The sequence below is a fragment of the Mirounga angustirostris genome, unplaced genomic scaffold, assembly GCF_029215605.1.
Source record: "Mirounga angustirostris isolate CCGP_5_RB_7025 unplaced genomic scaffold, mMirAng1.0.hap1 SCAF_16, whole genome shotgun sequence".
Lineage (NCBI taxonomy): Eukaryota > Metazoa > Chordata > Mammalia > Carnivora > Phocidae > Mirounga > Mirounga angustirostris.
In genome coordinates this window covers 25,867,861-25,891,441 of record NW_026991724.1, presented here as the reverse complement: position 1 = coordinate 25,891,441, position 23,581 = coordinate 25,867,861, and the positions used below count along the sequence as shown (strand labels likewise).

Sequence of the window (23,581 nt, the reverse complement as noted above, 5' to 3'; positions counted from 1 at the left end):
CCACTGGAAGCCTAGTCATAGACTGAAGCTCCACCTAGATCTTCGGGTTCCAGTGGGAAGTGATGCTCAAGACTCAACTTGCTGCGAAGTAGCCTGGAAAGAACTTTATAGCCCAGAAAGAGCGAGAAAAACCCAAACTCCAACAAAGTGTGGCATGGCAAGAGAAAGAACAAACCTCTGCATCTGCAATTTAAAAAGCAAAAAGAGGGGCGCCTGGGTAGCTCAGTCATTGGGCGTCTGCCTTCAGCTCAGGTCATGATTTTGGGGTCCTGGGATCGAGCCCCGCATTAGGCTCCCTGTTCCGCAGGAAGCCTGCTTCTCCCTCTCCCACTCCCCCTGCTTGTGTTACCTTTCTCGCTGTCTCTCTCTGTCAAATAAATAAATAAAATCTTAAAAAAATAAATAAATAAAATAAAAAGCAAAAAGAAAGGGGCGCCTGGCTGGCTCAGTTGGTGGAGCATGCGACTCGATCTCAGTGTCATGAGTTCGAGCCCTACATTGGGCATAGAGATTACTTAAAAAAAAGGGGGGGTGCCTGGGTGGCTCAGTTGGTTAAGCGACTGCCTTCGGCTCAGGTCATGATCCTGGAGTCCCGGGATCGAGTCCCGCATCCGGCTCCCTGCTCGGCAGGGGTCTGCTTCTCCCTCTGACCCTCCCCCTCTCATGCTCTCTCTCTCTCAAATAAATAAATAAAATCTTTAAAAAAAAAAAAAGGAAAATGAAATAAAGCTTAAAAAATTATTATATATATATATATATTAAGATATATATAATCTTTAAGAATAAATAAAGAGGGGCGCCTGGGATCCAAGCCCCACCTCTTGCTCCCAGCTCAGCAGGACCCAAGCCCACGACCCTGAGATCATGATCTGAGCCAAAACCAAGAGGCAGCTGCTCAACCAAATGAGCCCCCCAGGTTCCCCAATTTAACTTTCTTTTTACATTTTATTTATTTATTTTAAATAATCTACACCCAATTTTGGGCTTGACCATCAAGAACTTATGACCTTGACATCAAGAGTAGCATGCTTTACCAATTGAGCCAGTCAAGCGCCTCTCTTCTTCTGATTTTTTTTTTTTAAGATTTTATTTATTTATTTGAGAGAGTGAGAATGAGAGAGAGTACATGAGAGGGGGGAGGGTCAGAGGGAGAGAACAGGTAAAGGGCCAACTTTTGTAAAAATACTTTTGTGAAGTGAAGAATGCCTATCAAGTTCAGTTATTGTCTTCTACCTGAACACAAGACTTTCTGGACACATTGATATGGTGAGCAACTCTTAAAAAGACTGTCTTGGTCTTTTATTGTCTACTGAAGAGAAAGTCTACTTTCTCACTGACAGGTAGAAGAACATTCAGGCTCAGAGCAATGTGCCTTTCTCCAGGTGATGGAAAATATATATTACCTCTCATCTCAAAAACTAGAGTGAGTGTTTCCTTATAAACAGCTCAAGAAGATGAACAACATTGTTTAGGATGAAGGTTTAAAAAAAAAAAATTAAAGCGATGAAACTTTTTTTTTTTTTAAGATTTTATTTATTTGTGTGAGAGAGAATGAGAGACAGAGAGCATGAGAGGGAGGAGGGTCAGAGGGAGAAGCAGACTCCCCACCGAGCAGGGAGCCCGATGCGGGACTCGATCCCGGGACTCCAGGATCATGACCTGAGCCGAAGGCAGTCGCTCAACCAACTGGAGCCACCCAGGCGCCCTCTTCTTCTGATTTTTTAATTCAGCTATCATACTTTTAATTTTTAGGTGCTAGCTTTCATTTTGCTTATTCTTTTTTTTTAACAATTTATTTATTTATTTATTTATTTAGAGAGCAAGTGTGTGTGTAAGTAGGGGGAGGGAGGGGCAGAAGACGAGGGAGAGAGAGAATCCCAAGCAGACTCCTTGCTGAGCACAGAGCCTAACGTGGGGCTTGTTCTCACAACTGTGAGACCATGGCCCAGCCAAACCCAAGAGGTGGACACTCAACTGACTGGGCCACTCAGGCACTTCTAAAGAACTTCTTCTTTTTTTTAATACTCTTTTTAAAAAATATTTTATTTATTTATTTGACGCAGAATGAGAGAAAGAGTGAGAGGGGAGAGCATGAGCCAGGGGGAGAGGCAGCAGCAGACTCCCCGCTGAGCAGGGAGCCGAGTGCAGGGCTCTACCCTAGGATCCTGGGATCATGACCTGAGCTGAAGGCAGACGCCTAACCAACGGAGTCACCCAGGTGCCCCTCAGATGTGGTTCTTACCTTTGCTTCTCTGTAGGTGTTCTCCCTACCTCCCCCCTCACCTGGCCCTAGCTCCTTAAGGATTTTTAAATTTATCTTTGACTTTTTGTATTTTGAAAGTGATATGACTAGGTGTCATTTTTTCTTAAACTAATCTTCACACTCAATGTGAGGCTCACACTCACAACCCTGACATCAAGAACCCTATGTTCAGGGGTGCCTGGGTGGCTCAGTGGGTTAAGCGACTGCCTTCAGCTCAGGTCATGATCCCGGAATCCTGGGATCGAGTCCCGCATCGGGCTCCCTGCTCGGCAGGGAGTCTGCTTCTCCCTCTGACCCTCCTCCCTCTCATGCTCTCTGTATCTCATTCTCTCCGTCTCAAATAAATAAATAAAATCTTAAAAAAAAAAAAAAAAAGAACCCTATGTTCAGGACGCCCGGGTGGCTCAGTTGGTTAAAGTCTGCCTTCAGTTCACATCATGATCCCAGGGTCCTGGGATAAGTCCCGCATTGGGCTCCTTGCTCAGCAGGGAGCTTGCTTCTCCCTCTGCCTGCCACTTCCCCTGCTTGTGCTCTCTCCCTCTGACAAACAAATAAATAAATAAAATCTTAAAAAAAAAAAAATCCTATATTCTACTAACTGAGCCAGCCAGGTGCCCCTAGGGGTCATATTTTTTGGCATTTATACTGCTTGGTGTTCTCTGACCTTCCTGGATCTGTGGTTTGGTGTGTGACATTAATTTAGGGGGAATTCTCAGTCATTATTTTTTCAAATATATATATTTTTTCTGTTCCTTTCTCTCTTCTTCTGGTACTCCCATGATGTATATGGTACTCCCTTACAGTTCTTAGATTTTCTTTTCTGTTTTTGTTTTGTTTTTAATCTTTTTTTCTATTTACTCTTCAGTTTTAGAGGTTTCCATTGAGAAATCCTGAAGCTCAGAGTCTTTCCTCAGCTGTATCAAATCTATTCATATGCCCATCAAAGGCATTCTTCATCTCTCTTTGAGTATTTTTGATCTCTTGCATTTATAATTGGTTCTTAGAATTTCCATCTTTCTGCGTACATTGTCCATGTAGTCTTTTTTTTTTTTTTAAGATTTTATTTATTTGACAGAGAGAGACACAGTGAGAGAGGGAACACAAGCAGGGGGAGTGGGAGAGGGAGAAGCAGGCTTCCTACGGAGCAGGGAGCCGGATGCAGAGCTCGATCCCAGGACCCTGAGATCATGACCTGAGCCAAAGACAGACGCTTAACCACTGAGCCACCCAGGTGCCCCAAATAAATAAAATCTTAAAAAAAAAAAATTCCTTGTCTGTTAATTCCATCACTCTTGCCATATCTCACCGTATTTTTGGCCTTTAATAGGTCTCATAATTTTTTCTTGATAACTGGACATAATGGACTAGGTAAAAGGAACTGCTGTAAATAGGCTTTTTATAAAACAGTGACCAGGTACTGGAGGAAGGGAAGCATTCTGTAGTCCTATGACTCAAACACAGTCTTCAGTGTTTCTGTGTGCCCCACACACGCTTCTCATTCTCTCCTGCTTGCCGAGTTTTTATTTGCATGATAGTTTGTGAATTACCAAAATACAACTTAACTTTCTTTTTAAAATATTAATATTTATGCAGTTGATTGTTCTCAAATCATTTAATTCTTGTCTCCTGTCCTCTCTAGATGGCACAGGGCCAGTAGAGTGGGCTGGACCTCTCTATTTCCTCTCCTCCACATGGAAGGCTAGAGGGGGCTGGAGTTGGGTATGTGCCTTCCCTTAGGTCAGTTTGGCTCTGATAAAAATCCCAGCAGGATAGGCTCTGGTTAAATTTTAAGTTTCCCTTGAGGGCAGATCTTGTTAAAGAACACAATGCTCTGGCACGTTTCAAAATGGTGTCTTCTCCTCTCCCCTCCTGGAAACTCGAGGGGATTTTTCTCTGCTGTTTACTATGAGAACCTGTAGAGTTCCAGGAGGCAAAATGCACCGAAGTGGGCCCCCTTCCCATGACTGGGTCCCCCCTGTGTTTTTCTCTCTCAGATTTGTGCATGCTGAGCAATTCATCAGTGAGAGCTCTGGGGGCTCTACCCTGACATGGGTTCCTGCAGAGCTTTCTGCTTGTGGGCTTCTGCCCTATTCTTGCCTGCCACTCTCTCCGGTTTTGGGGGCGGGGGGTGGGGGAGGGCAGGGGTGTGCCCTGTAATCTGATATCTTGCCCATCTAAGAGGAGTTGTTGACTCTGCAGTTTGTTCAGCTTTTTTATTTGTTAGGATGAGCCACTTCTAAATTTCTTACAGGCTGGACTGGAAACACGTGAAGTTCATTTTTAATGGAGGAATGACTAAAAGAATCTTGTGCCTAGGAAACAGAGTGTTCCTGCACAGGACAGTGTGTCTGCCTTCTTCCTGGCTACAATGTCTCTGGCCTTCTTCCACGCCTACTGAAATTTGTTTCATTGTATCACAGCAATGAATTATTACCAAATCTGGATTTGGAGTATCTAATCTACATCTAGCAAAACTGATTTCTGTGATTATTTGGTTGGCTGATTCCCCCACCAGACTGGAGCGTAGAATCTAGGGAGGTGGTCCTGCCCCCAGTATCGGGGAATCACTTGGGAGCATTGGGCCATCGCCAGTCACCAGGAGCCCTCAGAGGAGTCTCCTCTTTCATAAGAAGAAACACACGAAGATGACCTCTATTGACCAAAGGAAGACACTGCAGTTACTCTCCTTCCTTCCAGCACAGGGACATGATCAACATGATCCCTGCCAGCTTCCAGGCACTTCACACATGTTATTACGCTACTTGTCCCTGGATTTACAATATTGACATCTACAAGGCGGGCACCATTGCTCCCACTTTAGAGGTGAGAAAAGCGGGGTTGAGAGACGTGAATTGATTCTCTGAGTTTCTGCATCGTAGGAAGCATTGCTAAAATCCACCCCAGGTCTGTCTGAGACCAAAGGCTTGCTCTGTCCACCAGTCCCCTGCTACTGAGTGTGGTCCAAGGACCAGAGCATGGGCAACATGGGGGAGTATTAACAATACAGACTTCACGGGGCGCCTGGGTGGCTCAGTGGAGTAGGTGTCCGACTCGTGGTTGCGGCTCATGTCATGATTGGCTCATGTCATGATGGGCTTATGTGATGATCTCTGGGTCCTGAGACTGGAGCCCCGCGTAGGGCTCTGTGCTCAGCGGGGAGTCTGCTTGGAATTCTCTCTCCCCCTTTCTTTCTGCCCCTCCCCCCTCAAATAAATAAATAAATCTTAAAAAAACAAAACAAAACAAAAAACCTAAAACCTTAATACAGACTTCAGGCCCCACCCCAGACCTACTGAATCAGAATTTGTATCCTAAGGAGATAAAAATTTTGTCTGTACCTTAAAGCTTGAGGAGCACCCTGACTCCCAGGAAGTGGTAGGGGAATCCGTTTGTCTTCTTGAGGAGACACTGAGTTCTCTTATTTATTCTGTGAACGTGAATTTCTGGCTACAAAGCACTCTGTCATTTTTCATGCACTGTCTTTACATAGGCTCCCTTTTCCCCTGGGAGGTAAAAAAGGTCAGTTTTTATCATTCTGATTTCAGAGCTGGGAAAACAGAAGCCCGTTGGGGTGAAGCACTCTGCCCAGAGCTACAGTCAGCAGGCATCCCAGCACTTGACATGGACTGGCTGGGAGGACGATCCAAGGGTTCCAAGATCTGGTGTTGGCGCCAGCACAGGGATCGAAGGTTCCTGAGCTTGCCTTCAGGGGTCAGAAAGCACAAGGCTGGCTCTGAGAGAGCCTTCTGCTCACTTGTTTATCCATGCATGATGAGTGTGGTCTGACTCCAATTTTACTACCTGTGTGTCCCTGAGCAAACTATCTGATAATCTCTCTTAGCCTTCTCTTCAGAGCTATTGTAAGGATCAAAAGAGGATGATGCAGGGCCGCCTGGGTGGCTCAGTCAGTTAAGCGTCTGCCTTCCACTCAGGTCATGATCCCAGGGTCCTGGGGTCGAGCCCCGTGTAGGGCTCCCTGCTCTGCGGGAAGCCTGCTTCTCCCTCTCCCTCCCCTCCCTACTCGTGCTGTCACTCTCTCTCTCAAATAAACAATCTTAAAAAAAAAAAAAAAAAGGATGATGCAGGTGAAGTGCTGGCATGAGGTCAGAACCCTAACAAATGGTCGTTGCTATTCATTCATTTGCTCCACAACTATAGGACCCGTGCCTACTATGTGCCAGGCTCCGTGCTTACTATGTGCCAGGCTCCGGGCCAAGATTCCAGATGGACAGAAGTGTTAAAAAGAAAACCACAGGCCCAAGGTGGAGTTGTTTGCCCCCGGGATAGCAACCTGAAACTTCAATGCAGTTTCAGCCTCCAGCAGAAATGTCTTTTAACTGATGAGCCAGGAATTTCTCGTCAGCACCTAGGAGGCAATCTGTCACCTGGGCCCTCTCCATCCCCCAAAGGAAGATGAAGTAATCCACCTAAGATTCCCCTGCCCCTCCCTTTAAGAGGTGACTTTGCCTGAAGCAGTCCTTTCTTTTCTTTTGCTAATAACCACGTTGTCCCACTCCCCTTCCCTTCAACACCTTCCATTTTGCACAACTCCTTGGAGCTTCTCTGTACTTGCTAGATAGGATACTGCCTGATTCATGAATTGCCTAACAAAGCCTATTTGATCTTCAATTTCACTCAGTTGAACTTTTTTTTTTTTGAGGGAGAGAGGAGGGGCAGATGTAGAGAGAGAATCTTAAGCAGGCTCCTTGCTGAGTGCAGAGCCCTATGTGGGGCTCCATCTCATCCCTGAGATCATGACCTGAGCCAAAATCGAGTTGGACATTTAACCAACTGAGCCACCTAGGTGCCCCTGAATTTTGTTTTTTGAACAGGGGATGTGCCCTTGCTCCCATGGAGATTACAGTGTAACGGGGAATATATGATCAAGTGCTTATAACTATGGTGAACAAGACAGGGAATGTCTTGAGTATAATGAATGAATGGACGAATAGGGCTATTTGCCTTTAGCTTAGGTGTAACCCTTCCCTCTGTTCACCCAGAGGAAGTGAAAGCAAACCTCCAGCTCTGGTCTCCATAGTCCCGTGTGAAGCATGGCCCAAAGCTGTCTCACCCCTCCAGCCCTTCAAAATACTAGGCCACTGGGCGCCTGGGTGGCTCAGTTGGTTAAGCGACTGCCTTCGGCTCAGGTCATGATCCTGGAGTCCCAGGATCGAGTCCCACATCAGGCTCCCTGCTCAGCGGGGAGTCTGCTTCTCCCTCTGACCCTCCCCCCCCCTCATGCTCTCTCTCTCTCAAATAAATAAATAAAATCTTAAAAAAAAAAAAATACTAGGCCACTTCAGAAGTATTTTCTCTCTGGAGAGTCCCCAGTCCCATTCCCAGGAGGGAAATGGAGTGGGGTGGAAGATGAGCTGGTTAGACTTTACCCTACGGGCAACTCTTATCCCGGCTGCTCTCCCACACCCAGGTGATAACCCACGGACAATGGCCACTTTTCAGTTCTTCAAATGCCAAGTACCAAACACGAAATTTTCCCCCATGCAGTTCCCATGGCCTGGAAAGGTTCCCCCACCTCTCCCCACTTAGTTTATTCCTACTCATCATTCAGGGGCCAGCTCAAATGCCGCTTCTTCCAGGAAGCCTTCCCTGACTCCCCAGACAAGCTTCAGGCCCCCAAAGAGAACATTCTATATATTCTCTTGTTGGCACATATCACAACTTGCAAGTACGTACTTGTGTGGCCACTTGCTTGGCATCAGTCATACCCAGGAGTCTGAGAGTGGAGCTGCTGTTTTGCTGAGTATTTTCCTGCCGGCCCTGAGCAGTGCCTGGCTCTATAACCAGGGCCTGCTCAACACATGCCTCTGAAGGGATGAGGCTGGTTGTTCAGGACTTTGAAGCTCGTCCCAGAATGTGAGGTCAGCGAGACACACAGCACAGAGACTGGTCTGAAGCCGTGCGGTGTGGGGAAGACGTGAGGACTGGAACCAAGGCAGACGCAGCGGGACAGGAGGTTGGTGGTGGTGGTGGTGGGGGTGCTGATGGGATGGGGAAGAAAGGGGAGGCATCAAGAGCCACTTATATATTCCCATCTCAGTGAAGGGAGCATGGCAGCACTCATGCCTGAAACAGGGGTCAAAGTCGGTAAGGCCCAAAGTCCTCCCGCCAGCCCCTCCCCCACCCAGCCTATCTCCCTCCCATCAGTGGCCTGGACTCTGTCCCCAGCACCAGACGGAGGCCACACAGCTCAGCAGCACAGCCCCTTTTTATTAACCATCCTCTCTGGTACGAATGTGCACAAGTAGGAAAGAAACAGTAAAATACCCTGGCGTGGAGGGCAGGGCAGGGGGCTCCTGAGGTGAGGCCAAGTGGCCAGATTCCAGCTCCTCCGGACACGGGTCTCTTTCTGGGCGGTGCCCCCCATCCCCCACCCCTCAGCTGAAATCCGACACCAGGAGGCTGCGCAGGCCTGCTGACAGGACCGTCCTAACCGTGCTGGGGCTGAGGGAAAACAGCAGCGAGGGTCTGGCCCGAGGGCCCGAGGGCGCGGGCATGTGAGGAACGGCTGTCCTCCAGTCTGGAAACTGAGCAGAAGCCCAGCCGGCCGCCGGCCAGCCTCTGCTTCTGTGATCTCAGCACCCTGAGTGGTGGGCTGCTGGATGGGGGGTCCCACTCACCCCTGCTGAAGAGGGACCGAGGAAATGCTGGGAGTTCCAGGTGGAGGAAGCCCGAGTCAATGCCTGGGATTGGTGGGTCAGAGTGAACAGCCAGAGAGAGAAAGGGGAATGCAGACCAGGAGAACAGTGTCCTCCTCACCTCGCCTGGGGCACAATCCAGTGTAACCTCAGGCCAGGCCTGGTGGACCCCTGGAGCTGACAAGAGAAGGTCGGGCACACCCCCTACTACCCCCCAGGCTTATGTGAGCCGGAGAGACTGAGCTAGGAAAATGGGGTAGGGGCTGAAGAAATGAGGTGGGGAGGGAGCAGACAAGATCTGGACTGGAAGGCAAACTTCCAGACTGGCAGGACTATGCTCAGTGACAACTCAGCAGCTCTTCTTCTCCGTGGGCTATCCTGCTAGGGTGACAGGGGAGAGGTGACTAGAGGGCAGGCAGAAGAGAAGCTACCAGAGAGGTTCACCCTGAGCCCGACCAGCCCAGCCCGCATGGGTGTGGAAGGCTCCCAGTCTTCTCTATCACCCACCCTGTGCCTCTGAAGCGAGGGGTCCACCTGGAATCAGAAAGAGAGAAGCAGCCGTCCTGCCTAGGGAAAAGCTGACTGAGGAGTCCTCACAGCACCGTGATGGTGCGGCACGGCCCCCGGCCTCGGGTTCGGAGCCGGGCTGGCACCGTTTGTAAACATTAGACTTGATGATGTCTGGGGATGGGGGAAGACAGGGAGGCCTGGACCCTCAGGTATGGGGAAAGAGGCCCCAGGATGGAGTGGACAGGGCCTGACTCGATTTACCTCTGTGCTCCCTTTGGAAGTTGCCAGATACCAGAGAAGCCACTGTGGGCCAAGCGGCTGACAAACTGGAGCAGGCCCTGAGTGCCGGGGTAATGAGCGCAGCCCCTGCTCAGGACAGGCTGCTCTGTGAAGGATGGTGGTGGCCCTTTGCCCACACTCTTTCTCCAAAGCAAAGTCAGGCTGGGTTCTTTTTTTCGGAGATGTTCTGACCCTCTTTCCCCATGTTTTTCAGGCATGGAGAAGTTGAGAGTTGGAGAACAGGGAAGGTTCTTCTGTGACACGAGACCTCCTCCCCCAATCCTCGCACTGCCGGGTTTGAGCTGTCCAGAGGTGTGAGGCCTGCTTTCACTCCAGAACTGTCCCTGGAAAAGGATGTCCAGATGTCATCCCAGCAGGAAAGACGAATGATGTTGGACTCAGGGTGGCCCCACAGCTCAAGGAGATGGGTTCCTGGGTCCAGTGGCAAAAGCCATGTGTTGCCTGTGAGGCAGTGGTTATGCCAAGAGATCCACAAAGATGGCGTTGGCTGTGGTCTGGCCAAAGATGAAGGCTCCCAGGGTGACCAAGAGGACACCATAACTGACCAGCGCCCACCAGCTGTAGGGTAGAGGAGAGAGAGGCCTAGTAAGTCAACCCACGCTTGACTTTGCAGACTTTTATATATATATATATATATATATATATATATATATACAGTATATATATATAAATGTGTATATCTGTATAAGTATATATATATGTATATATATATCAGTTAAGCATGGCCCAAAGCTTAATTATTGTAATTACTTATACCACTTCTCCCGTGGGTAGAACACTTCCTACTTCTAAATGACTTTTCATACAAAGGTATGTGGGACCAGTCTAGATCCCTAAACTTGGTCAGGAGACCAAGGCCTAATGGGATTCACTAACTACTCACAGCAAGCCAAGGGCAGAACCAGGATTAGAGCGCATGTGTTCTGATGGAAATATGTTCAGGAAAAAGCAGTTCACATGGAGTGTGATCCACTCCATTTACAAAAAAAGCAGACATCTGCAAATCCATGTATCAAAGATAGCAACAGGGCATTATAAGAATATAGCAGGATATTGAGATTAAGGGTGATTTTAATTTTCTTCCTTAGACTTGTATTTTTAAAGTTTTCTATAATGAGGGGTGCCTGGGTGGCTCAGTCCATTAAGTGTCTGCCTTCGGCTCAGGTCATGATCTCAGGGTCCTGGGATCGAGCCCTGCATCGGGCTCTCTGCTCGGTGGGAAGCCTGCTTCTCCCTCTCCCACTCCCCCTGCCTGTGTTCCCTTTCTTGCTGTGTCTCTAATAAATAAAATCTTACAAAAAAAAAAGTTTTCTATAATGAATATTTCTTGCACAATAATTTTTTTTAAAAAGCTTGCAACCTGTTTTCAACCTCTGTACTATTCGAAGAAATGTGGATATTAAAACAATGTTGTGTTTTTCATCTATCAGACTACCAAAAACTTGAAAGGCTTTTCCATACAATACCGGCAGGGCTGTGCAAAAGAGAGCACTCTCCCTCTCTGCTGCTAGGACTCTGACTGGTACCCGCCTTTCTAGAGGGACATTGGAGCCCTGTGCAAAAGTGAAAATGAGCATGTCCCACGATCCAGCAATTTCCTTCTAAGAATTGATCCTGTCAAGATCCTCAAAATAGGTGTGCCAAGGTGTCCGTGTATAAGAGTATTCATGCATTCATAAAACAGAACACTCTGCAGCCCTCAGAAAAGAAAAGTGGACGGATCTTCTTGTGCTGACAGAGAGTGATCTCCAAGACAGATGGTTAAGTGAAAGAAAGCAAGCAGTAGAAAAGCCTAGCATGAAGCCATTTTTGGAAAACCCAAACTAGACACAGAGCCTCATGTGCTTGTGCATACACATGCATGCTTCATGCACAGAGAGCTCTCTCAGGACGAGGGATTGGTGGGGAGTGGGCTGTGGGGGCAAGAGGGACTTCCACATTCTTCTCCGAAGTCCTTCAGTAGCATTGGAACTGGTACAACCAGCATGGATTAAAAAGGGATTTAGAAAACTCTTACGTTTTTCAAGTACAGAAGTCTCTTGATCCCTACCTGTTTTCGGCCCCCCGTGCCCCTGCCAGACCATCCCTCATCCAGCACTTCCCTGACAGGACCACAGGGTGCCCTGCTTTACCTGGCCGGCTTGACTTCTTCCATCTCAGAGAGTTTGGCTTGAATGAGGCACAGCCCTGGAAGAGAAGAGGAGGCCCCCAGAGCTCGGGTGGGCTCCTTCCCTCGGGCCCATCCTCCCCCTTTACCAAGAGGCCGTGGCAGTGAGTGGAGAAAGGCCTGCGTGTGCTCTTCCAGATAATACCCTGCCCCCACGCCACACACAGCTGGAGGCCAGCACCTGACAGGCACCCCGTGGGCCGCACGCGGGCCTCAGAGCTCATGGGCGGCAGCGGAAGGTGATTCAGTGGCAGCGCCCACAACACCTGGGGCCCTTCCCAGTGTCCTTCTGAGCAGGTGTGGCCGCCACTGCTCCAAGCACCGTGGCAAGGACTTGCCAGCTGGTCTCCCGGGGAGGAATAAGCTGGGTACAGGTGGAACTCGTGGCTGGGCACATGCGACCATTTCCCAGGGATCTGGCGGCAGACTTGTGTCTGAAGTCTCCCGACCTCTGCATCGGGGTGCTGCCACCAGACCCCATTACCCTCTGGGCTATCACGGCCTGAACCAGCCTGACCCCTCATCAGCAGGCAGCAACAGATGCGTGAATGAAAGGTTAAGAGTGCAGGCTGTGCACCTAGACAGATCTGGGTCAGAAAAGCTGCTACCCAGTAGCTGAGTCTGTTAACTTCCTCCCATCTCCTCATCAGCAAAGTGGAGAACACACCTGTGCTTTCTTTTCAGGAGGGGCAGGGGTTAGCACAGAGCCCAAGGTGGGTGGTTAATAAGCACTAGCAGGAAAGCAAGGGAGGAGCCGAGGCCGAGAGGCCATGGGCGCCAGTGCTGCGGGGAGGGAGGTGCCGGGGGTCCCCACCTGGGAAGACAAAGATGAAGCAGGCGGCCAGGCCTCCAATGACCGAGATGACCTTGCCGATGTCAGGGATGAAGAGCGCCAGCAGCAGGGTGAGCAGGAACCAGACGAGGGTCTGCAGCACGCGCCGCCTCCGCTCCCGCCCCACGTCCTCCTCCACCGGCATCCCCTGGTAGCGTAGCCACAGGCCTTCGACCACCGCCCTGCCCACGAAGACAGTGGCTCAGAGGCCCCCACTTCCAGTTCCCAGAGCCAGACCTCTGAGCGGGTAGACTGGGGGTATGGCCCTAAGCTCTGAGACTGTTCCCTGTTCTGTGAAATGGGCCTAGCAGGACTCCTCTTGTGGTTGCCATGGGGACTGGCTGGGATGGCGGATGCGATGCGCTTAGTGCCTGGGCTGGCCCAGGATTCCTCTCCCCCGCAACCCTGGGAACTGATACTATTATTCTCCTTGGGTACCTACAAGGCTGGGTGTTCAGGAAAGGATCTGGACTACAGGTTCTTAGAGGACTCACAGAAGGTCAAAGGACCATGTTCAAAGGGCTTACAAAAAGAGAGGAGCCTGGGGGGGAGGGAGTACCCCCATGGGATGGAGAGGGGGCTCACCGCCCACAGAAGTGCAGGATGGGGTAGGAGGTGAGCACGCTCAGGATGATGAAGGCACGGGCAACGGCCACAGCCATGTCCTCGGAAGGGTAGGACAGGAGCACGTCGGGGTCCACGGCAGCTCCAAAGGTCAGGAAGCCACAGATGCCTGAGGACAGGGACAAGAGGGCTAGGCAGGGGCGATCCTGGGAGGGTAAGGGGATGGACTGTTGACTCCTGGGTGCAACATCAGATGGGGAGGGCGGTGGAGCAGCTCTGGAGGCTAAGAGGGTGTCGGGCTGGGACCCGAGGCCTTCTCCCTGACTTCTCCCATTCCATCCCCACTGCCACCTTTGTCATCTTGAGCTCGCCCAGCACATTCCTGTGTCAGGGCATCTGCATGAACATTCTGTCTGCCCAGCCCCTCATACCCCCATCCCCTCACCATTCAGGTCGCAGCTCAGATGTCCGCTCCTCAGAGAACGCGTCCACCCTGCCCATCTACCATAACCCCTGGCCCTGGGTGCTCACTCACACCACCTTGCTCTATATTCTTCAGAGCACTACTCTCTGTGTTTTCTTTTTTAAACACTTGTTCATTGTGTATCTCCCCAGCCAGAACACGAGCCCCAGGAGGACAGGGACTCTGCCTATTTGCCTCTCTTGGTCCTGGCTTTGTCTTCAGAGGTAGAACAGTGCTGGCCCCCTAACACCTGTGGAAGGAATCACAGGGCCTGGACTTCCTGGTCTTCTGGTCCTGCTCTGTCATCCAAACCATTCCCCGCATGGCGCCCATGGCCATTTTTTGCCAAGACGTGCCCCTGCTTGAAATGCTTCCTCTCTGGCTCCCAACAGTCCTCAGGCCCAATAGGACCTATCCGTTCCCTGTCTGGCCCCACTGCCTGCCACCTGCCCCCAACTCACCCCACTCCAGACCTTTCTGTCCCTGCCTCAGGGGCTTGGCATTTTCTGCCTCTGTCTGGAATGCTCTTCTCCCAGCCCTTCAGATTCTGGCTCCTCATCACTGGGGGCCCCCCCAGATGCCACCCCCTGAGAGAGGAGCCTTCTGTGAACCACCCCCTTTCTGTGATCCATGTTGGCTGTCCCCACCTCTCCCAGTCCCACTCACATCTTCCCTGTTTGACTGTCACAGTGGCACTCGCCACTGTCTAGAATGCCTTACTGATTCCTCATTTACTCTGTGAGACTCTCTCTGCCTAGACCGTCAATTCCACGAAAGCAGGACCATGGCTGTCAGTCTCCACAGCATCCCCCATGCTGGGAACGGTTCCTGGCACTTAGCAGGCACTGACTGAGAGCTGCTGAATGAATGGATGAATATATCTCTCTCATTTGGGCGGGAGGAGGCCCAAGGCAGCCCAGGTTCAAGCCAATGCCTACAGAAGTGTTTTTGATATGCTGGGAGTGCAGGGCTATCCCCAGGAGAGCTGGGCCAGAGGACATGGAGACAAAGGCGGAGATTGGGAGCACTCCAAGTCCAGCCCTCAGAGGGGAGCACTCACCTGTGCCCATGTAGACAGCGAGGGCAATGATCATGGCGGCTGTCACCACCCCACCCCAGGTCTTCACCTTGGGCCGCCGCATGCTGTTGAAGACGGGCACGCTGCTCACATGGCACTGTTACGATGAAGGTCACAGTTATGAGGGGAAGTAACCCCTTCCCCGGTTTCCAGAGGGAGGTACTTTGGGGACAAAAGCCACAGGACAAGTCCCAGGGCCCCAACTCTGTCTTTCCTCCCAGGATGTCCCCATCCTCCCTGTAATGTGGGTTCCAGCCCGGGGTGGGGAGCAAGCTGAGAGGCCGAGACAGGAACCTTGCAACCGGCACCTGAAATCCGAAGCAGATGGTGGGCATAGCATTGAACACGGTCACCCAGGAAGCTGGCCTGTGGACAAACACACACGGATCTGCTGCCTGTGCACCCCCCAGAGCCACTGACCGCTCCCATGCCCTTCCTCTTCACTCAGCCCACCATGACCCTCCCCCAGCACTATTCTACACATTCAACCCCCCTAAGTCTGGTAACAGGGAGAGGGCACCTCTCCATTTCACAGGTCAGTAAACTGAGGCTCTGGAAGACCCTCCAGGGACCAATATCCCGAATTTCTGGCTCCTGCACTCGGGCTTTTGCTTTCCTTTCTTTCTCTTTCAAACACAAGAAACTTTTTTTTTTTTTTTTAAATGACAAAACAGCTTCATCCTCATACAGAAAATACAGAAGTTACAGATGAGCACAAGTAGTAAAAATGGAGAAGTCCACCCTGGTAGTCTCCATAACCAGAGGCCTCGTCTCATGATGACTCATCTTGTTGGATATTGGTGGCAAAGTCTCCCCATCCCTGGTTCTCACTCTTCCCTCCAATAAAAAGAGATTCCTGCCTCCTTCCTACAATGACCGATGAGTCAAGTTCTGGTGAGTGAATGAGCCTTGAGAAGAGCACCTGTGTGGCCTTTTGATGTCTGACCTAGCACCTCCCGGGGCCCAAGTGGTGGCGTCCCCCGGGGGTTCTTACCCACCTGGTCAGGATGTCCCCTGGGGTCATTTCTTTATCTGGCCAGATATATTTGATGATAATGATGGCAGTGACGTACCAGGTGCCCACGACGCTCAAGAAGCTGCCAGAAAGAATGGACTGAGCTTCCTCTTCCCCAGCCCCAGCTGCCCTCTCTCTACTTCCACCCCAGGGAGTACCCATCCTCAGCTCTCGTGACCACAGTGTCTACCGAATGAATTGGGAGACTATTCCAAACAAAGATTAAAACGATGCACAAGAAATAAGTTTTAGAGGGGTGCCTGGCTGGCTCAGTCAGAAGAGCATACGGCTTTTGATCCTGGGGTCATGAGTTTGAGCTCCACGTTGGGTGTAGAAATAAACTTAAAAAAAAAAAAAAAGAAATAAGTTTTAGAAAAACTGGTCACAGCTTGGAGGGAGCTGAACCCAAGAGGTGGCAAGACTGATATTTCTGACCATTAGGAAATGCTCTGGTTCAGCTCCATGGCTCAGAGGTCTGGGCTTGAAAGCACATCTGTTAACTTCCATCCGTGCAGCCCCCACTGGGTGACAGCTGCGAACAGGGCCCTTCAGAACTAGGAGACACTGGAGGGAAAAGGGCTGGGATGTCAACATGAAAGGGGAGCTTGGAGACAGCTGAGTGCGACCCTGTCAATTATGGATCGCAGGAAACAGCTCAGAATCACACAGCTTTTCAGACCCTGAGCCAGGAAGCCAGTCCTCTCCCTTCATACCAAGCTGCAGGGAACACAGGGCCAGGCTTGACAATTCCAAATGATCAAAAATCCACTCTCCCCGGGAAAACCATAGCCCTGGCCAGGAAGCTGCCTTCACACTCCTGATTATCATCCATCCCTTCTTTGACAAGGACATTTGGAGTGGAGTCTCTCACTGATGCAAAGGGCCACTGTCTTCCTTGTTGCTGACACAAAAGGAAACCTTAGGCTGGAAGCTTTGCAAGCCCTGGCCCACCCTGCCTTGCCCGCTCTTGCTGCCCCAGAAGGAGAGGGCTTCTCCAGCAGTGCCTGGGTCTCTAGCTGCCTGTGATTAGAGCTTCCGTCTGGCCTGGGCTGGGCTGGGGTCTCCGAACCTGGCATATTTCTGGAAGCCGATCTCTCTGGGGATGGAAAGGGGCAGGATGAAGAGGAAGGCCGTGAGGCTGATGGTGAACTTTCGGTCTGTGTACCAGGGGCTGCCGCCGGCCCCCTCAGGCTCCTTCGCCATCACAGCTATAACTGCACAGGAAGGAAGGAGGGAACATCACGCCAGGCCCCTGCAGACTGCAGCCCTCCTGCTCTGGTGAGCCTCAGGGCCTCCATCAGTGTAATGGGCTCAGCAGCCAGGAGGGAGGATTTGCAGAAGAATGCTGGACCCAGGCTAGGCCCCGGGGCAGGTGTTTGTGCCTGTTCCCTCCCCCGGGGATCCCCAGGGCCGAGGGGGAGGGATGAAGGATGTCTGGAGGGGGAGCCTCACTCTTGTCTTGTTGGTCGCCGATGATGATGAGGAAGGCGATGCAAGTGCCGAAGGTGTAGATGGCAATGGTCACCTCACAAAGCACTCCCGTCAGCTTGCCACACACGGCCCACACCACCTCCTGGTAGGTCCTCTCGTTGCTGGCCTGGGAGCAGTAGGCCAGGATGACGAGGCCGCTGATGATGAAGACCAGCATGCCCTGCAGGCAGGACAGAGCCAGAGGGTGTGGGGAAGGCCTGGCAGCAAAGGGCAGCCTGGTCTTGCTCAGCATTTACTAAGCCAATGCCCGAAGCCAGTTTGGTAAATGAGTCTCATCTTGTGGGCAACTTTACCAGATTGCTGGAGGCTGCCGAGTTGAGGTTTTCTCTCAAAACAGAAGTTTTGTGGAGAATTTCAAACATACACAAGAGTGGACCGGATGGTATCACGAACCCCCATTCACCCATCACTCGGCTTCAAAAATAATCAATTCGTGGCTCATGTTGTTTCTGCTACTCTCCCCCCCCCCCCCCCCCCGGATTATGTGGAAGGAAATAGAGGCTACCAAATTATGTCACCAGTAAATAGTTCAGCATGTAGTTCTAAAAGATAAAGGCCCAGGGCGCCTGGGTGGCTCAGTCGTTAAGCGTCTGCCTTCGGCTTGGGTCGTGATCCCAGGGTCCTGGGATCGAGCCCCGCATCGGGCTCCCTGCTCAGCGGGAAGCCTGCTTCTCCCTCTCCCACTCCCCCTGCTTGTGTTCCCTCTCTCGCTGTGTCTCTCTCTGTCAAAGAAATAAATAAAATCTTAAAAATAAATAAATAAATAAAAGGGCTCACTTTTTAGATATACACTACACAATTATTCATTTTGCAGCCGATGTCCAAACTTCCCTGATTGCTGGGAAGCACTCTGAAGCCTCATCTGGGCTCAGAGGAGAGAATGCTGGAATAGATTAGTAATGCCTGCCAAGTATGAGGGTGGGGAGAGTGGCCGCATGTGTCATGCACTGACTATCCCGGATGCAAAACCTCTCTTCTGGGGGAAGAGCCCAGACCCAGCACCCGAAGTGCATTTCTGCCCTAGCGGCCAGCACACTCACCATCTGCAGTGTGACGCCGGCCGCCAGCCCGCCTGCGGTGCTGAAGGCTGCGGGGAAGTTGAGCAGCCCTGCACCTAGGCAGGCGTTGACGACGATGAAGATGGCCCCAATGGTGGAAGTGGTGCCTCTGCCCGGACCCGCAGGAGAGGCCTCCCCTTCGCTCTTGGGGGCTGTGTCCACACAGGGACTCTGTAGCAGACGGGCCCGCTCCCCAGAGTCTGAGCTCGAGCCCCACTCGCCGAGGTCACTGTTGATGCTGACCTCGGCCATGGCCCCGGGAGCCCTCTTCCCGCGGGGTCTGCAGATTCGGCCTCACAATCACATCCCCTGGGCAGCTGAGGGAACACCTTCAGCTGGAGGGTGGTGCCAGCCTGTTTGGAACTATGATCCCAGGAGGCCTGTGAGCTCCAGCTCTTCTCAACCTAGATGGGAGAGACAGGTACTACTGTTACCCTGGGATGGGCACAGAAAGCTGAAACAACATTCTGAAGGTCAGATGGCGGAGACTCAAACCCAGGGGTGCCTCTGTGCAGAAAACGGCGATGGGTGCCACAGTGCAGGGTGGCAGAGACAGAAATACATCCGATGCGAATCCTGCTTGCTTCAGGCTTACAGACCCTCAGGGTCAATAAGACATAAACATAAAACAGAGGAGTACTAACACATCAGCACGACAGAGAGGCTCCACGTTGGGCAGGAGTATCATGGACACATCTTATCTCATTCAGTCCTTACCACAGTGGTCATAAGGTTCAGAAAGATCATATCACTGACCCAGGGGCACATATTAGCAAGACAGGATTTGGATCTAAATCTATCTGGCTTCTCAGCCTGTTTCTACACCAGAGTTGCAAGAGCAGCCCTCACCTAGAACTGGGGGTATTTCAATGTATTACAGTCCCACATATCTCCCTCTGGCTGAGTCTAAATTCTGCGTAGCTTTCAAAGCTGTTCAAAATTCAAGGCTAATTAATTCTCACTCTTCTCCCGAGTGACTGACCTAACCACGCCCATCAGAGAGGCATCCCTCTGATGCCCTCAGTACACTGGGGGGGTTTAGAATGGCTAATGAGACCCCCTAGGTAGTCAGATGCTTCTCATTTCTCCTACTGGTGATGGCTGAACAAAGGTGGGAATCGTACACTCCTGAGAGGTTAAAGGAAGAATTTGGATGCTCTCAGACAACTGTCACCAAGCATACACCTCAGCTCCAGAGGGAATCTCTCTCTGCTGGCTCCAAGTCCAGAAAGATCAGTCAGATGCTACAGGGCTTCCTCTTATGCAACCTGTTACCCAACCAGTAACTCAGCAAAAAATCAAAGCTGTGAGTAGTGGAGGTAGAGTTTGGGGCTCCCAGCTTTCCAGCATAGCTCCAGACAGAGCCCTGCGAAGTCAGCACTCCCAGAGCTGTGAGACCTCCTCATCCACCCTGCTTCCATCTCAGACACAGAGGTCCCTGCGCTGGTCCAAGAGTTCTCAGCTCTCCTTCCCAGAAAAGTCCTCAGCTCCACAACTCCCAGCTTACCTGCTATTTCCACCTGATGGTCTAAGGTGGAGGGTGTGTTGCTCCTTACAGCTCTTTCTCCCCAAAGATCTGGGATCTGATTTTCCTCACTTCCCTCGCTGGCCCCAATCTCTTCTTTCTCAAAACTTCACCTAAAATCGGCAGTCAGCAGAGAGAAGAGTTTGAGCTGTTTCTGCGCTGGTCAGCAGAGTGAAGGAAACTGAGAAGCTCTGACACCAGATCAATCAGGGGAACAGGCCCAGGGAAGGGTAAAGGGAATGTCACAGCAGGTAGTTGGCAGAATCAGAACTACAAGCCTGACATCCACAGGCTCAGGCCAGAGCTGTAACCACTGCCGCGGGCCCCCTCACATTCCAATCGGAGCGGGTTCCCAGTCCAGCCTGGGGCTGGATCCCAGAAATACGCAGGGTGGGTTGCATTGGGAAGAGGGCCAGGACGCACCCGGAGCGGAGGGGAGGATCCCCAGGACCGAAGCAAGGCGAAGGGGCTGCTGTGAGGTAAGCTAGGGAGACGCTCCGGGACTCGATCCGGGCCTAGCACCAAGTGGAGACAGTGGGGCTAGGCTGGGCAAAGCCGGCCCAACTGAGGGCGGGCGGGGGACCGAGGACGCCGGGCTTCCGAGCCCTGCAGGGAGTGGGCAGGACTCTGCCGCAGCGGGGGCCCCAAGGCCCCGGGACTTAAGCTTCCACCCTGCACAGACAGCCTCTACCTTCCTCCACCTACCTACACTGCCTCACACCCGAGCCGGCTGCAAGGACACGTGAGCCGCGGTCACATGACCGCCGGGACTCCTGCGGGCCGCGGGAGGCGCTGGGAGTTGTAGTTTTCCACAGGCTCTGGTCTTGGAGGGCAACAGCTCCCTGAATCCTCAACCCCGCAGCATTGACCGGAGACCCTCTGCGGGCCAGCTCACCATGCTTATCCTGTTAAGTTTTAATCCTGGGTGGCTCAGTTGGTTAAGCGTCTGCCTTCGGCTGGGGTCATGATCCCAGGGTCCTGGGATCGATTCCTGCGTCAGGCTCCCTGCTCTACCAGGAGACTCCTTCTCCCTCTGCCCCTCCTTCCACTTGTTCTCTAATAATAAATAAAATCTTTAACAAAATAAAAAAAGATTTATTATTTCAGAGAGAGAGCGAGAGCGAGAGACAGAGTGAGCCCTAGGGGAGAAGTGTGGGGGGAGCCCCATATGGGGCTTGATCCTAAGACCCTGAGATCATGACCTGAGCCAAAATCAAGAGTTGTATGCTTAGCCGACTCAGCCACCCAGGTGCCCCCAAATTCACCCTTTTAAAGTGTCCAGTATAGTGGTTTTTACTATATTCAGAGTTTTGCAGCCTGCCTAATTTCAGAACACTGCTGTCACTCTTCCTAAAACTCTGTAACCATGAGTAGCCAGTCTCCGCTCCTTTCTCTAAGCCCCTGCAAACTACTAATCTATTCTGTGTTTCTACGGAGTTGCCCATTCTTGACATTTCATAAAAATAGAATCATATGTGACCTTGTGTCACAAGAACATCCACCTCAGACAGATTAATATATGTGACCTTCTCATCACATATATTTTGCCTTCTACTGTTTTCAAGGCTCATCCACATTGGAGCATATTTATTGCTGGTTAATATGCCATTGTTGGGCTATTCCCTATTTTGATTATTCATTTCAGCAGTTGACTGGACATTTGTGTTGTTTCCAGTTTTTTTTTTTTTTTGAAGATTTTATTTATTTTTTTGACAGAGAGAGACATAGCAAGATCAGGAACACAAGCAGGGGGAGTGGGAGAGGGAGAAGCAGGCTTCCCGCAGAGCAGGGAGCCCGATGTGGGACTCGATCCCAGGACCCTGGGATCATGACCTGAGCCGAGGGCAGACGCTTAACGACTGAGCCACCCAGGCGCCCTTGTTTCCAGTTTTTGGCTAGTGTGAATAACAGTGCTATAAACACTCACATACGTTTTTGTATGGATGCATGTTTTCATTTATCCTCAGTATTTACATAGGAGTAGAATTGCTGAGTCAAATGGTAACTGTTTAAACTTTTGAGGAACTGCCAGACTGCTTTCCAAAACAGCTGCACCATTTTACATTCCTATGAGCAGTGTATAAGTTCCCAATTTCTCCATATACTTGGTAACCCTGGGTATCTTCTCTTTTTCCTTATACCCATCCTAGTGGGTATGAAAAGATTCTCATTGTGGTTTTGATTTGCATTTCCCTGCTGTTAGCAACTTTTCATGTGCTTATTGGCCATTAGTATGTCTTTTCCGGAGAAATGTCTATTCAGACCCCTTTTCCAGTTATTAAGCAGATTGTCTTTGTATTAGATTTGTACTGGTTCTTTATATATTCTGTATACAAGTCCCTTATCGGGTATGTGATTTGCAGTACTAATCTCAACATTTTTTAATAAGATTGTTGTTTTGAAAAAGTTGGTCTTTCAGTTACTGGATATAAGGTAAACTAGTGGGATGGCTGGGTCTCTCAGTTGGTTAAGCCTCTGCCTTCGGTTCAGGTCATGATCTCAGGGTCCTGGGATCTGAGTCCAGCATCAGGCTTCCTGCTCAGTGGGGAACTTGCTTCTCACTCTGCCTGCCCCTGCTTGTGCTCTCTCTCTGACAAATAAATAAATAAAGTCTTAAAAAAAAAGTAAACTAGTAATTTCTGAAAGCCCCCAAAATTAAAAACAAAAATCAAAAAAATCCCCCAAATTCCCAAGCCTAGAAGTAAGGAAAGAGTTTAAAAGTTTTTTTTTCGGGTGCCTGGGTGGCTCAGTTGGTTAAGCGACTGCCTTCAGCTTGGGTCATGATCCTGGAGTCCCGGGATTGAGGGATTGAGTCCCACATCGGGCTCCCTGCTCAGCAGGGAGTCTGCTTCTCCCTCTGATTCTCCCCCCTCTCATGTGTGCTCTTTCTCTCTCTCTCAAATAAATAAGTGAATAAAATCTTTAAAAAAAAAAATTTTTTTTTTTTCCAAGGAGGGATGCCTGGGTGGCTCAGTCGGTTAAGTGTCTGCCTTCGGCTCGGGTCATGATCCCAGGGTCCTGGGATTGAGTCCCACGTCAGGCTCCCTGCTCAGTGGGAAGTCTCCTTCTCCCTCTCCCTCTGCCTGCCGCTTTGCCTGCTTCTGCACTCTGTCAAATAAATAAGATCTTAAAAAAAAAATCAATTCAGATTTGGGAACTATTATACCTTAAATTATAACAGAACAAAGGCATGACTCTTCTGAGTAGGCAAACCACCTCCTCCATCATGGGCAAGAACATTAACATCTTAGAGCCTGACTAAGAAACTAGGAAGGGGTGAAGCTAACAGTCTGAACAGTAGAGAGAAGCATCAGGTTCATACCCACCAGCTCTGTTTTCAGTGAGGAATGGGACTTGGTCCAGAGTGTGCTGGTAATACATGTGTTTAAAAATAACAAGTCAGCAGGGTGGTTAAGTTCCTTTTTTGGTTGAGGTCTTGGCAGCCAACTTTCAACCTTTTGGCTCCAGACAAGGAGACTTAGCAGTCAGTCCCTTTATGGATCAGTTGATATTATTTATTGCTTTTCCTTTTAAGATATTTCCAAAGACACCCCGTGATCTGGTCCATTCACTTCCTTTTACCACCTTGGTATTTCCATTGGCAACAGGAACACAGAAGAACCAAGGGTCAGGAATGACCCCCCCCCCCCCCCACCCTG

The 23,581-nt window shown here is 50.6% G+C and overlaps 1 protein-coding gene across 4 annotated transcripts; it reads right to left on the bottom strand.

The window, feature by feature from the left end:
• Window positions 1-8,471: 8,471 nt before the first annotated feature.
• Window positions 8,472-21,632, bottom strand: SLC38A7 (solute carrier family 38 member 7). Of its 4 annotated transcripts, none has more exons than XM_045891005.2 (12): window positions 20,346-20,621; window positions 19,905-20,035; window positions 18,380-18,801; window positions 17,301-17,499; window positions 16,918-17,062; window positions 15,832-15,930; window positions 15,142-15,199; window positions 14,816-14,930; window positions 13,314-13,461; window positions 12,711-12,910; window positions 11,862-11,916; window positions 9,855-10,287 (listed from the first exon to the last, which is right to left on the bottom strand). In XM_045891005.2, the coding sequence occupies exons 3-12, from the start codon at window positions 18,647-18,649 to the stop codon at window positions 10,185-10,187; spliced, it is 1,392 nt and encodes a 463-aa protein (XP_045746961.1). In that variant the 5' UTR covers window positions 18,650-18,801; window positions 19,905-20,035; window positions 20,346-20,621; the 3' UTR covers window positions 9,855-10,184. The 4 variants fall into 4 exon arrangements, 3 of the variants coding, with proteins under 3 accessions (XP_064437315.1, XP_064437314.1, XP_045746961.1); XR_010408206.1 differs by having other exon boundaries at window positions 10,166-10,287; window positions 11,780-11,916; XM_064581245.1 differs by lacking the exons at window positions 11,862-11,916; window positions 20,346-20,621 and adding an exon at window positions 20,628-21,632 and having other exon boundaries at window positions 8,472-10,287.
• Window positions 21,633-23,581: the final 1,949 nt, after the last annotated feature.

Excerpts from the sequence above, each read along its gene's own strand:
- SLC38A7 (XM_064581245.1), bottom strand. The coding sequence starts at position 18,649 with ATGGCCGAGGTCAGCATCAACAGTGACCTCGGCGAGTGGGGCTCGAGC. Across the intron at positions 15,200-15,831 it reads CCAGGGGACATCCTGACCAG|GCCAGCTTCCTGGGTGACCG; the intron begins GTGGGTAAGAAC and ends GTTTGTCCACAG. Across the intron at positions 14,931-15,141 it reads CCATCTGCTTCGGATTTCAG|TGCCATGTGAGCAGCGTGCC; the intron begins GTGCCGGTTGCA and ends TCATCGTAACAG.